This window comes from Microcaecilia unicolor, chromosome 3, assembly GCF_901765095.1.
Source record: "Microcaecilia unicolor chromosome 3, aMicUni1.1, whole genome shotgun sequence".
NCBI lineage: Eukaryota > Metazoa > Chordata > Amphibia > Gymnophiona > Siphonopidae > Microcaecilia > Microcaecilia unicolor.
The window spans coordinates 389,404,956-389,419,669 of record NC_044033.1 but is presented as its reverse complement, the minus strand read 5'-3'; the positions used below and the strand labels follow the sequence as shown (position 1 = coordinate 389,419,669).

Genomic DNA, 14,714 nt, shown 5'->3' with positions numbered 1-14,714 from the left:
CCGAGGATGAGGACTCGTGGGGGGAAGAGGAGGACCCTAGATATTTCTCCTCAGAGGAGTCTACGGGCCTTCCCTCGGACCCCACGCCTTCACCGGAGAGGAAGCTCTCACCTCCTGAGAGTCTCTCCTTTGCCTCCTTTGTGCGGGATATGTCTATAAGCATTCCCTTCCCCGTGGTCTCTGTGGAAGAGCCGAGGGCCGAGATGCTCGAGGTCCTCGACTATCCATCACCACCTAGAGAGTCCTCCACGGTGCCGCTGCACAATGTCCTGAAGGAGACGCTGCTCCGGAACTGGGTGCGACCATTAACTAACCCCACCATTCCCAAGAAAGCAGAGTCCCAGTACAGGATCCACTCTGACCCAGAGCTCATGCGGCCCCAATTGCCCCATGACTCAGCGGTCGTGGATTCTGCTCTCAAGAGGGCACGGAGTTCGAGGGATACCGCCTCGGCGCCCCCGGGGCGGGAGTCTCGCACTCTGGACTCGTTTGGGAGGAAGGCCTACCAATCCTCCATGCTCGTGACCCGCATCCAGTCATACCTGCTCTATATGAGCATTCACATGCGGACCTATGTGCAACAACTGGCGGACCTGGTCGAGAAGCTCCCGCCGGAGCAGTCCAGGCCTTATCAGGAGGTGGTCAGGCAGCTGAAGGCGTGCAGAAAGTTCCTGTCCAGGGGTATTTTTGACACCTGTGACGTGGCGTCTCGTGCTGCGGCCCAAGGTATAGTGATGCGCAGGCTCTCATGGCTGCGTGCCTCTGACCTGGACAACCGCACCCAGCAGAGACTGGCTGACGTCCCTTGCCGGGGGGATAACATTTTCGGTGAGAAGGTCGAGCAGATGGTGGACCAACTGCATCAGCGGGAAACCGCTCTCGACAAGCTCTCCCACCGGGCGCCTTCAGCATCCACCTCCACAGGTGGACGTTTTTCCCGGGCCCGGCAGGCTGCACCCTATTCTTTTGCGAAGCGTAGGTACAACCAGCCGGCCCGAAGGCCTCGTCAGGCACAGGGACAGCCCCAGCGCGCTCGTTCTCGTCAACAGCGTGCGCCTAAGCAGCCCCCTGCGCCTCCACAGCAAAAGCCGGGGACGGGCTTTTGACTGGATCCACGGGAACATAGCCGCCCTACAAGTGTCCGTACCGGACGATCTGCTGGTCGGAGGGAGGTTAAAATTCTTTCACCAAAGGTGGCCTCTCATAACCTCCGACCAGTGGGTTCTCCAAATAGTGCGGTGCGGATACGCCCTGAATTTGGCCTCCCTGCCTCCAAATTGTCCCCCGGGAGCTCAGTCTTTCAGCTCCCATCACAAGCAGGTACTTGCAGAGGAACTCTCCGCCCTTCTCAGCGCCAATGCGGTCGAGCCCGTACCACCCGGGCAGGAAGGGCAGGGATTCTATTCCAGGTACTTCCTTGTGGAAAAGAAAACAGGGGGGATGCGTCCCATCCTAGACCTGAGAGGCCTGAACAAATTCCTGGTCAAAGAAAAGTTCAGGATGCTTTCCTTGGGCACCCTTCTGCCAATGATTCAGAAAAACGATTGGCTATGTTCCCTGGATTTAAAGGACGCATATACTCACATACCGATACTGCCAGCTCACAGACAGTATCTCAGATTCCGCCTGGGCGCACGGCACTTTCAGTATTGTGTGCTGCCCTTTGGGCTCGCCTCTGCCCCACGAGTGTTTACCAAGTGCCTCGTGGTGGTAGCGGCCTACCTACGCAAGCTGGGAGTGCACGTGTTCCCATATCTCGACGATTGGCTGGTCAAGAACACCTCAGAGGCAGGAGCCCTCCGGTCCATGCAGTGCACTATTCAACTTCTGGAGCTGCTGGGGTTTGTGATAAATTACCCAAAGTCCCATCTCCAGCCATCCCAGTCTCTGGAATTCATAGGAGCGCTGCTGAATACCCAGACGGCTCAGGCCTACCTTCCCGAAGCGCGGGCCACCAATCTCCTGGCCCTGGCTTCGCAGACCAGAGCGTCTCAGCAGGTCACAGCTCGGCAGATGTTGAGACTTCTGGGTCATATGGCCTCCACAGTTCATGTGACTCCCATGGCTCGTCTTCACATGAGATCTGCTCAATGGACCCTAGCTTCCCAGTGGTTCCAAGCCACCGGGAATCTAGAAGATGTCATCCGCCTCTCCACCAGTTGCCGCACTTCACTGCTCTGGTGGACCATCCGGACCAATTTGACCCTGGGACGTCCATTCCAAATTCCGCAGCCCTCGAAAGTGCTGACGACGGATGCATCTCGCCTGGGGTGGGGAGCTCACGTCGATGGGCTTCACACCCAGGGTCTGTGGTCCCTCCAGGAAAAGGATCTACAGATCAACCTCCTGGAGCTCCGAGCGATCTGGAACGCACTGAAGGCTTTCAGAGATCGGCTGTCCTGCCAAATTATCCAAATTCGGACAGACAATCAGGTTGCAATGTATTACGTCAACAAGCAGGGGGGCACCGGATCTCGCCCCCTGTGTCAGGAAGCCGTCGGGATGTGGCGTTGGGCGTGCCGGTTCGGCATGCTCCTCCAAGCCACGTACCTGGCAGGCGTAAACAACAGTCTGGCCGACAGACTGAGCAGAGTCATGCAACCGCACGAGTGGTCGCTCCATTCCAGAGTGGTACGCAAGATCTTCCGAGAGTGGGGCACCCCCTCGGTGGATCTTTTCGCCTCTCAGACCAACCACAAGCTGCCTCTGTTCTGTTCCAGACTTCAGACACACGGCAGGCTAGCGTCAGATGCCTTTCTCCTTCATTGGGGGACCGGCCTCCTGTATGCTTATCCTCCCATACCTTTGGTGGGGAAGACCTTACTGAAGCTCAAGCAAGACCGCGGCACCATGATTCTGATAGCGCCCTTTTGGCCCCGTCAGATCTGGTTCCCTCTTCTTCTGGAGTTGTCCTCAGAAGAACCGTGGAGATTGGAGTGTTTTCCGACTCTCATTTCGCAGAACGACGGAGCGTTGCTGCACCCCAACCTTCAATCCCTGGCTCTCACGGCCTGGATGTTGAGGGCGTAGACTTCGCTGCGTTGGGTCTGTCTGAGGGTGTCTCCCGGGTCTTGCTTGCCTCTAGGAAGGATTCCACTAAAAAGAGTTACTTTTTCAAGTGGAGGAGGTTTGTCGTTTGGTGTGAGAGCAAGGCCCTAGAACCTCGTTCTTGCCCTGCACAGAACCTGCTTGAATACCTTCTGCACTTATCAGAGTCTGGCCTCAAGACCAACTCAGTAAGGAATCACCTTAGTGCGATTAGTGCTTACCATTATCGTGTGGAAGGTAAAGCCATCTCTGGAGAGCCTTTAGTCGTTCGATTCATGAGAGGCTTGCTTTTGTCAAAGCCCCCTATCAAGCCTCCTACTGTGTCATGGGATCTCAACGTCGTCCTCACCCAGCTGATGAAACCTCCGTTTGAGCCACTGAATACCTGCCATCTGAAGTACTTGACCTGGAAGGTCATTTTCTTGGTGGCAGTTACTTCAGCTCGTAGGGTCAGTGAGCTTCAAGCCCTAGTAGCTCATGCTCCATATACCAAATTTCATCACAACAGAGTAGTGCTCCGCACCCACCCAAAGTTCCTGCCGAAGGTGGTGTCGGAGTTCCATCTTAACCAGTCAATTGTCTTGCCAACATTCTTCCCCAGGCCGCATACCCGCCCTGCTGAACGTCAGTTGCACACATTGGACTGCAAGAGAGCATTGGCCTTCTACTTGGAGCGGACACAGCCCCACAGACAGTCCGCCCAATTGTTTATTTCTTTCGACCCTAACAGGCTAGGGGTCGCTGTCGGGAAACGCACCATCTCTAATTGGCTAGCAGATTGCATTTCCTTCACTTACGCCCAGGCTGGACTGGCTCTTGAGGGTCATGTCACGGCTCATAGTGTTAGAGCCATGGCAGCGTCAGTGGCCCACTTGAAGTCAGCCACTATTGAAGAGATTTGCAAGGCTGCGACGTGGTCATCTGTCCACACATTCACATCACATTACTGCCTCCAGCAGGATACCCGACGCGACAGTCGGTTCGGGCAGTCGGTGCTGCAGAATCTGTTTGGGGTGTAAATCCAACTCCACCCTCCAGGACCCGAATTTATTCTGGTCAGGCTGCACTCTCAGTTAGTTGTTCTTCGTAGGTCAATTTCTGTTGTTTCCTCGCCGTTGCGAGGTTCCATTGACCTGGGTTCTTGTTTTGAGTGAGCCTGAGAGCTAGGGATACCCCAGTCGTGAGAACAAGCAGCCTGCTTGTCCTCGGAGAAAGGGTATGATACATACCTGTAGCAGGTGTTCTCCGAGGACAGCAGGCTGATTGTTCTCACCTACCCTCCCTCCTCCCCTTTGGAGTTGTGTGTTTCATCTTTTGCTAGTCATTCAACTGGCGGGAGCGGTCGCGCACGGGCGGGAAGACGGCCGCGCATGCGCGGTGGGCGTGCCCTGCGTGCCGACCGTCCCACGAAGCTTCTTTCCGGTTGGTGGGGGCTGCCGCGGACGTCACCCAGTCGTGAGAACAATCAGCCTGCTGTCCTCGGAGAACACCTGCTACAGGTATGTATCATACCCTTCCCCTGTATACCACTAATACCCCCTTTCCAGGGTTCAGTGCGGTTTACATTCTAAGTGAGACAAAAGCCAATAATGTTAATGTAAGGTATGAGAGCAATTAGAGACCACTGGTGTAATGCATGAGACCAAAAGCATTTAGGAAAAGATAACGGATAATACTAGGAGGTGGAAGTCAATGGATTGTTATGAAGCAGTCTTTGGGAAGAGAGAGGTTTTTAGCCTTTTCCTGAAGCTAAGGTAGCTGCTTTCTGTTCTGATGGCAATAAGTAGAGAGTTTCATATTTTAACTCCAAGTACAGGGACTAGAGAACTGAAAATCTTTTGATTTCGAATTGTCTTTTGAAAAGGTGATGCAAGCCTCAGTTGTTCTTTCAGTCTGTTAGACTGGACCAATCGTAGCAAAGTGGTCGTAGCAGTTCAGAGGTGGAAACCCTGTAAGATTTGAAAAATTAAACAAGCAGCTTTGAACCTGAGTCTTTTTGCTATGGGAAGCCAGTGCAGTTTAAGATGAGTTGAAACACTAGTATATCTATTCAATCTGTATATTAGTCTTAGCAACTGTATGATTTACAGTTTTTCTGATATTGACACTTAATACCAAGAAGTAGAACGTTGGGCAGACTGGATGGACCGTACAGGTCTTTATCTGCCGTCATTTACTATGTTACTATGTTACAGTAATCCAATTGAGGTAGGACTAACATTTGGACTGGTAGTGCAAAGGCTTTTTGGTGCAAAGGCTTTTTGGTCAAAGAATGATCTGACTAGACGTAGCTTTCTCATTTTGAATAGTTTTCTTCATAGCTGGTTAATATGGGAAGAGAAGGTGAGTGAAGAATCAAGCAAGACCTCTAGTACTCTGGTTTCAGACTCAACTGTAAAGCTTTGACCATTGGACGAAGAAATTGATGATGGTACTTCAACTCCCTGATTTCGGAACCACAGGACCTTGGTTTTTTGCACATTCAGTTTCAGTTTATTGGTCAGAGCCCAGGTTCTATCAGCAGTTATGCCATTCACTACAGACTGAGTTGCATCTTTCTTTGATGCTGTCACTGGTAAGAGACGCAGGATGTCATTCGTGAAGGATAATACTTCATTAATACCCAGGTGTATTGAGGGACCCACAGTTAGGAGACCAGTAGTTGGAAAGTCGGTTGTTTTACTTGACAGAATAGCTTTGATTTGAAAGGAATTTTCTGAACTATTTGATCACAGTCCCTGTTATTCTTATCTGATCCAGGTGTTCGAGGAGCAATGTGTGGTCAACCGCATCGAGTGCTGCTGATATCGAATTGGAGAAGAATTACTTGGTCGCCTTTGCATAGGTGGTGTTTGACATATGTAGTTAGATCTAGCAGCCGTATTTCTGTACTATGTGATGATCTGAAGCCAAATTGTGACCAGTGTAATATAGAAATTTTTCCAGATATAAAGAGTTGTTTACTAATGTAGGTTTCTAATACTTTAGTAAAAACGAATATGCTTGCCATTGGACGGTAGTTTGTAGGCATTGTTACATCTAGCCCAGATGCCTTGGAGTGAGAACAATTTTACCCATATCATGAGGAAGAGAGACAGTTTATAAAGCATTACAGACTGGGTGTGCTAGCCAGAGCCTGGTCATTCTTTGGCAGAGCTGTCGTTCAGGAGCCTTGTCTTCCTCTGCCCAGTGAGTTTCAACTTCAGTACATCCCATTAGTCAGGATAGTGCAGCTGGGATGGTAAGGAAGGGGAAACTTAGTCATATCTGTTAACTAGCTTTCCTTTAGTCCAACTGCACTGTCCTGAGACAGTCCCTTGGAAGACTTGTGTTTACAGGATTCATGGAGCTCTCTGTGTTTCTCTCTAATGGCATGTTGTTAAAAAAAACACCCCCAAAACTAATGAAAATATGATTTATTACTGCTGCAGTGTTTTGATGGGGAATAGGTGATAAGGGTTCTTCCACTGCTTTGGTAGAGGCATACCGGCTTTTTCCACAAAGTACCAGTCATTATATTATACTGGTGGTGATACTGGGAAAAATCAGTCTCTCCTCTAACATCTACTGGCAGGAAGGGGATAAAACCCAATAGTTAGAATGGGCGGGGAGCAGAAGAGAGATCAGGCTCAGGACTAAATTTACCAATGGGTCTTGGCTGTGCACTTCATTGATGTCTTATGTACCCTTGGGATATGTGTATGACATGTTGAGAAATTGGCATGTAATGTTCCATATATTTTTTAACCATTCTTACTTTGTAAGTAATTTTGCAGCTTACCAAAAGTATGCTTACAGTCAGAAGTATATACTTAGCAAGGTTAAACTAATGAAAATAGTTATTAGCAATGTTTTAGCATAAATTACTAGCATTTGCTCCCTTTTTTTTAGCTGATGAAGCTAATGGCTAGGCTTTACTATTTTATTCTTACTGTAGTAAGAATACAGTAACAGGTAAATTGAATTAAAAAAAAACCAAATTTGTTGTATATATTGCAGCACTGAGAAACGCCGCAGAGAACAGGAAAATAAGTATCTGGAAGAGCTTGCAGAACTGCTCTCTGCAAACATTGGAGACATTGACAGCCTGAGTGTGAAGCCTGACAAATGTAAAATCTTGAGGAAAACTGTCGACCAGATTCAGCAGATGAAGAGAATGGAACAAGGTAAAATGCATTACTTTTGAAACATTTGGTTTTAAACTCTATGCTTCAGGAGCATATTAATTTACATTTGGAAATAGGCATGCATAAAACATACCTTGGTGGATCCTACACAATTAATATAATCATGAGTAGGACAGAGTAGGAACCTGTTGGGCCTAAAGATTTACATTTGGGGCCAAGCTGTGTTCTGCAAGTGAGTTGGCATTTTTGTATTTTATCAGTAGTATAAGAGGGCAAAAAAAAACACAGCTATATCTTCTTATTATGTTTACTATACCTGAAAACAAGGGCACTATTCTACTTTTGTAAAGTGCTGATTACCATCTTCAGTTCTGAAGTGGCATTAACATTTTCTGTCTTACCAACTTTTCTTCAGTAATCCATCCAACCTAGTTAGGGGTGTATCTACCATTGAGTGAACCCAACAAAAAGCCAGGGGCCACCATCTAAGGCTGTCTCTTGCTTGACCAGGTCTACTAAAGCAACCCCCCCCCCCCCCAAAAAAAAAAAACCCCAAAAGGATGATGCAGTGGCAAGTGTGCACTTAGCTGTGCTGCCATGCGGTTTCCCGACCATTCTTCAAATCCTCCACCATATGGCCCAACAAAAAGTAAAGTACTAAAGTGCCTCATGTCCTGCTGCTGAAAGTCTGAATATGCACTGAAGGTCTGAAGTCTTGTGGTATAAACCACAACATCAAAGCTCACGATAAGAGCATAAGCTCACGATAAGAGCATTGATATTGTGGTTCATACCACAAGACTTTGGTCCCATGGCTGTCTGAGGTGAAGTACTTTATTGGCTACCCAGCTGAATGTGAGGAAATTTGAAGACTAATCGGGAGGTGGCACGATAGCACAGTTAGAGTTAAGTTTCATATATGCCACACTTGCCTCTTTCCAGATTTTAAAAATATATGCCCTACAAGAAGGGGGAAGAAGCAAGGCATCTTTTCTGAACAATCCACGGCAACCCCAGCTCCTCTTCGCAGACCTGGGATGCCTTCCCTCCACTGCAGGACCATTTCAGACACCTCCCCTCTACAGTACCTCCCTACATGCCCTCCCTTCTGACCCAGTTTGGACATCAATTATTCCATTCCTGATACTCTTCCTGCAGACTCACCTTGAATCATTCACCCTCTAACGTACCACCAACCCATGCAGAACCTCTCTAACCAGGCCCTTCCATGTCTTCACTGTTCACCTGACACCCCTCTCTTTGGTTCCACGCACACATGCTTATAAGTACATAAGTATTGCCATACTGGGACAGACCAAAGATCCATCAATCCCAGCATCCTGTTTTCCAACAGTGGCCAATCTGGGTCACAAATACCTGGCAAGACCCCAAAAAAGTACAAAACATTTTATGCTGCTTATCTCAGAAATAAGCAGTGGGTTTTCCCCAAGTCCATTTTAATAATTATCTATGGCTTTTTCCTTTAGAAAGCCATCCAAACCTTTTTTTAAACCCCTCTAAGCTAACCGCCTTTACCACATTCGCTGGCAACGAATTCCAGAGTTTAGTTGCACGTTGAGTGAAGAAACATTTTCTCCTATTCGTTTTAAATTTACTGCTTTGTAGCTTCATTGAATGTCCCTTAGTCCTAGTATTTTTGGAAAGAGTAAACAGACGCTTCACGTCGACCCTTTCCACTCCACTAATTATTTTATAGACTTCTATCATATCTCCCCTCAGCTTCTTTTCTCCAAGCTGAAGAGCCCTAGCCACTTCCTTTCCTCATAGGGAAGTCGTCCCATACCCTTTATCATTTTTGTCGCTCTTCTGTTCACCTTTTCTAATTCCACTATATCTTTTTTGAGATGCGGTGACCAGAATTGAACACAATATTCGAGGTGCGGTTGCACCATGGAGCGATACAAAGGCATTATAATGTCCTCATTTTTGTTTTACATTCCTTTCCTAATAATACCTAACATTCTATTTGCTTTCTTAGCCACTGCAGCACACTGAGCAGAAGGTTTCAATGTATCATCAACGATGACACCTAGATCCCTTTCTTGATCTTGCATTTTAAGCCAAATTCTAGATCAGAGTGTCTGCTGCAGTATAGAGTCTATATGGTTCTGCCTCTTAAGGATCTGCAGAGACTTCTAGTGGCCTTACCAAGGTAATGGAGTTTTCACATTTTGTTTACCCTAAGAATTTTGGATCAAGAGGTTGGCTTTCATGCCAGTGATTGACTGATAGGAGGAGACACTTAATATAAGAATGTAAGCTTTGACATATTGGGGTAGATCAAGGGTCCATTACAGTGGTGTAGCCATGGAGGGGCCTGGGCCTTATGGGCCTGGACCCCTTCACTTTGGGTTTAGACCTCCAGAAGAACTGCAGCACCCCTTTGCCTTTGCTGGCGGGGATGTCAAAGCCCCGCCAGCCAAATAAATACAGTGCTGCCACTGAAGTCTGCAGACTGGAAGTAGTGTGACAACTCAAACACTGTATTCCATATCATCAAGCTGATCAATCCATAGACTGGTGGGTTGTGTCCATCTACCAGCAGGTGGAGATAGAGAGCAAACTTTTGCCTCCCTATATGTGGTCATGTGCTGCCGGAAACTCCTCAGTATGTTCTCTATCTCAGCAGGTGGTGGTCACACACAGCAGCAGCTCTGGCTAGGCCTCCAAGCCTAATCCTTAGGTTTTGTTGAGGCCTGGGGTTGAGGGCTCTTTTGAGCAAGTGCAAACCTGGTGGTGCCAGGTCCCTCCTTTTCTCCCCCCTCCCGCTGGCTCCGTTTAAAAAAAAAAAAAAAAAAAAAAATTTTAAACGTCTTTAAAGGCGTTTAATTCGACGTTTCTTTAAACGTTCATTGCAGCTACTCACTGGGACACCAGTTCGTTACAGCTCGGAGCGGCAAGCAGGTAATTTTACCTTTTTATAGCGGGCAGGGGGTTCCCCGATTCTTCTCCTCGTGGCAATGGCGTCGGAGGGCGAGGGCGCAAAGGGTCGCTCCCCGGATCGCTGGAGCGCTTCTAGAGGGGATGCGGGGGTTTTACAACCTGATTCGCCCTTGATGGGTGACAGTTTAGTGACCGATGAATGTCCCGGTCGTTCCTCCGGCGTGGCGGTTTTTTCCCGCCATAAACGCCCATCCCCCACTCCTCGCCTCCGCCATCTTGGCCGGCCACGCGGCTCGGACGGCTTCTTCGTGGGCCGCCCTTGAGGTTGGAGACATTAATGCCATGAACGCCCTTAATTTGGGCGACGGCACAAGCGGCTAAAGTTAAGCGCCGTTCTTCCCGCGCGGCTCCTTCGCGGAGTTTCGCGCCGGACGCCATTTTGGATGCGCAGCATGTCTCTCCCCCGCTATTGCGAGCGCCGGTTGAGAGTGCGTCTAGGGCTGTTGCCCAGGCTGCGGAAGTGCTCAGTCTGGGGGGGTTTCTCCCCCGAGTTTGTTTTGCTGCTGCATCAGGCTTTCCTCATGCAAAACGCTGCCCCTGCTCCCTCTTCTGATAAAGAGGTTGAGGTTCCCAGAGGTAAACGCCCTCGGGTTGATTTCCAGGCCTTGGAGGACTTTGTCTCCTCCGATGTAGATGAGGGCAGCGTGTCTGAGGTCTCCCAACGGTCCTTTGCGGATTCCTTGGAGGAGATAGATCCCCGCTCGGATGGAGCGGATGACCCCTCTGCAGCGCGGCTTTTTAGCCCAGAGGATTTGCCCAACCTGTTTTTACAGGCCATGGACACTTTGAAGATTTCCTCTCCGGAGGACGTCTCTCCCTCAGCCCCTGTTGGCTCTGCCATTATGCTGGGGACGAAGCGCCCGCCTAGATCCTTCCACGTGCATGATGCCATGCACACCTTAATTGCGGCTCAATGGGATGTCCCGGAAACGAGCCTTAAAGTGGCTAGGGCTATGTCCCGCCGCTATCCTTTGGCTGTGAGTGAACGTGAGGCCTATCTGTGGCCTACCGTGGATTCTTTAATCACTGCGGTGACTAAGAAAACGGCGTTGCCGGTGGAAGGTGGCACGGCCCTAAAGGACGCCCAAGACAGAAGATTGGAGGCGGCCTTAAGGTCGTCCTTTGAGGCAGCTGCTTTAAGTTTGCAGGCCTCAGTTTGCGGCTCCTATGTGGCCAGGGCGTGCCTGACTATGGTGCAGCGGGCTTCCCCCTCGGATCTTTCCTTGTGGGCTGATTGGCCGGCCCTGGAATCGGGCTTAGCCTATTTGGCAGACTTGCTGTATGATGTCTTGAGAGCCTCAGCTAAAGGCATGGCTCAGACAGTCTCTGCGCGGCGGTGGCTTTGGCTGAAACATTGGTCTGCTGACCACGCCTCTAAATCCCGCCTGGCTAGATTGCCTTTTAAAGGCAAGCTGCTCTTTGGGGTCGAGCTGGACAAAATCGTGTCCGATCTCGGCACGTCTAAGGGCAAGAAATTACCAGAGGTCAGGGCTCGGGCTAGTACTCGTCCCGGTACCTCCAGAGGACGGTTGCTGGAAGCCCGTCGGTACCGCCCGGGCAAGTCGGGTTCCTCTGCCCCCTCTTCCTTCAAGAGGAATTTCTCCCCCAAGCAGCATTCCTTTCGCAGAGACCGCCGTCCCGGAGGTGCTCCCTCCGGTCCTCCCCCAGGGTCTCGTACCCAATGACGGGGCCTTGGTCCACGCCCCAGTGCAGATTGGAGGACGGCTGTCCTCGTTTCTGGGCGAGTGGACCACTATAACTTCAGACGCGTGGGTGCTGGAAGTCATCAGAGACGGCTACAAGCTAGAGTTCTGCCAACCCTTAAGAGACGGGTTTGTACTCTCTCCCTGCAAGTCTTCGGTCAAGCTGTGGCAGTGCAGCAGACCTTGGACAACCTGATCCGCCTGGGTGCGGTCGTTCCGGTGCCAAAAAATCAGATTGGCAAGGGACGTTACTCCATTTACTTTGTGGTTCCAAAGAAAGGAGGTTCTGTCCGGCCTATCCTCGACCTCAAAGGGGTCAATTGGGCCTGGAAAGTGAGGCACTTTCGCATGGAGACTCTCCGCTCTGTTATAGCGGCAGTGAAGGCAGGAGAGTTCTTGGCTTCCTTGGACATCAAGGAAGCGTACCTGCATATCCCCATCTGGCCTCCTCTCCAACGCTTTCTGCGTTTTTCAGTCCTGAGACGACACTTCCAGTTCAGAGCCCTCCCTTTCGGGTTGGCTACTGCTCCGCGGACCTTTTCCAAAGTAATGGGGGTCTTAGCGGCCTTCCTGCTAAAGGAAGGAGTACAAGTCCATCCTTATCTGGACGACTGGTTGATCCGAGCCCCCTCTTATGCAGAGTGCGGCAAAGCTATGGACCGGGTAGTTGCTCTTGTGAGCTCCCTGGGATGGATCATCAACTGGAAGAAGAGCCAGCTGCGCCCGACTCAGTCCCTGGAGTATCTGGGAGTTCGATTCGACACCCAAGTGGGCAGAGTGTTTCTGCCAGACAATCGGATTGTCAAGCTTCAGGCTCAGGTGGACTAGTTCCTAGTAGCCTCTCCTATTCGGGCTTGGGACTACGTGCAGCTGTTGGGCTCTATGACGGCCACGATGGAAGTAGTGCCCTGGGCCAGGGCTCATATGAGACCACTACAGCTATCTCTGCTGCTGCGCTGGACTCCGATGTCGGAGGATTATGCTGTGCGCCTTCCCGTGGACCCAGCAGTGCGCAAGGCGCTGAGCTGGTGGACGCAGACAGACAAGTTGTCTGCAGGATTGCCTCTGGTGACCCCGGAGTGGATTGTCGTCACGACAGACGCCTCTTTGATGGGCTGGGGAGCCCACTGCTTGGGAAGGACAGCGCAGGGGCTCTAGTCTCCTGCAGAGGCAAGTGGTCTATCAACCTCCTGGAACTCAGAGCCATTCGGTTGGTGTTATTGGGGTTCATCCCGGTACTGGTGTTGTAGCCTGTACGGGTCCTGTCGGACAATGCCACGGCTGTGGCCTATATCAACCGCCAGGGAGGTACCAAGAGCGCCCCTCTAGCCAAGGAGGCTATGAGTCTTTGCCAGTGGGCGGAAGCGAGCCTGGAGCAGCTTTCAGCGGCCCACATTGCCGGAGTCATGAATGTCAAGGCGGACTTTCTCAGTCGCCATACCTTGGAGCCCGGAGAGTGGCAACTATCTGCTCAGGCGTTCTTGGACATCACGAAGCGCTGGGGCCAGCCGAGCCTAGATCTGATGGCGTCATCGGCCAATTGCCAAGTGCCGCGCTTTTTCAGCAGAGGACGGGACCCTCGATCCCTGGGAGTAGATGCTCTTCTCCAACAGTGGCCGACACAAGAGCTCCTCTATGTGTTCCCGCCCTGGCCCATGTTGGGCAGGGTGCTAGACCGGGTGGCAAAGCATCCCGGCAGGGTAATCCTGGTGGGTCCGGATTGGCCCAGACGTCCCTGGTATGCGGACTTGATCAGGCTCTCAGTCGACGATCCTCTGCGTCTGTCAGTGGAGCAGGGCCGGTTACATCAGGGTCCCGTGGTGATGGAGGATCCCTCTCCCTTTGGTCTTACGGCCTGGCTATTGAGCGGCAGCGTCTGAGGAAGAAGGGCTTCTCAGACAAGGTCATCGCCACTATGCTGAGAGCGAGGAAACGCTCTACTTCTACTGCTTACGCCAGGGTTTGGCGTATCTTTGCAGCATGGTGTGAAGCAGGCTCACTTTCTCCCTTCACTGCTCCAATTTCTTCAGTGTTGGCGTTCCTGCAAGAAGGTCTGGAGAAAGGCCTGTCGCTCAGTTCCCTTAAAGTCCAGGTAGCGGCTCTGGCTTGCTTCAGGGGCCGCCTGAAGGGTGCTTCCCTGGCTTCGCAGCCAGATGTGGTGCGCTTTCTCAAGGGAGTTAATCACCTGCGCCCTCCTCTGCACTCAGTGGTGCCTGCATGGAATCTCAACCTGGTGCTAAGAGCATTGCAGAAGCCGCCGTTTGAACCCTTGTCAAGGGCATCTCTGAAAGACCTGACGTTGAAAGCAGTCTTTTTGGTGGCTATCACTTCAGCCAGAAGAGTTTCCGAGCTCCAGGCGCTCTCATGTCGAGAGCCTTTTCTACAGTTCACTGAGGCAGGAGTGACTATTCGCACAGTGTCTTCCTTTCTGCCCAAGATTGTTTCTCGCTTCCATGTGAATCAGCAGCTCTGTCTCCCTTCCTTTCGTAGGGAGGACTACCCAGAGGAGTACTCTGCTCTTAAATATCTGGATGTGAGACGAGTCATCATCAGATACTTGGAAGTGACCAATGATTTCCGGAAATCGGATCATCTGTTTGTCCTGTATGCAGGTCCTCGTAGGGGTCTGCAGGCTGCTAAGCCTACAGTGGCAAGATGGGTCAAGGAAGCCATTGCAGCGGCTTATGTGGCCGCGGGGAAGGTGCCGCCTATCCAGCTGAAGGCTCACTCCACAAGAGCTCAGGCGGCCTCGATGGCAGAGGCCGGTTCCGTCTCCTTGGAAGAGATATGCAAGGCGGCAACTTGGGCTTCGGCCCATACATTCTCCAAGCATTACCGCTTGACTGTGGCTGCTCGGGCGGAGGCCCGGTTT

General features: G+C 50.9%; 1 protein-coding gene across 5 annotated transcripts in view; it reads left to right on the top strand.

The window, feature by feature from the left end:
• The window catches only part of NCOA1 (nuclear receptor coactivator 1), a 660,387-nt gene that overhangs the window by 208,897 nt on the left and 436,776 nt on the right, over window positions 1-14,714 (top strand). For all 5 annotated transcript variants that reach the window (XM_030198687.1, XM_030198689.1, XM_030198688.1 and 2 more), the window contains one exon: window positions 7,048-7,214. In XM_030198687.1, coding sequence (XP_030054547.1) covers window positions 7,048-7,214 — 167 coding nt within the window. The remainder of the gene's footprint in view (window positions 1-7,047; window positions 7,215-14,714) is intronic.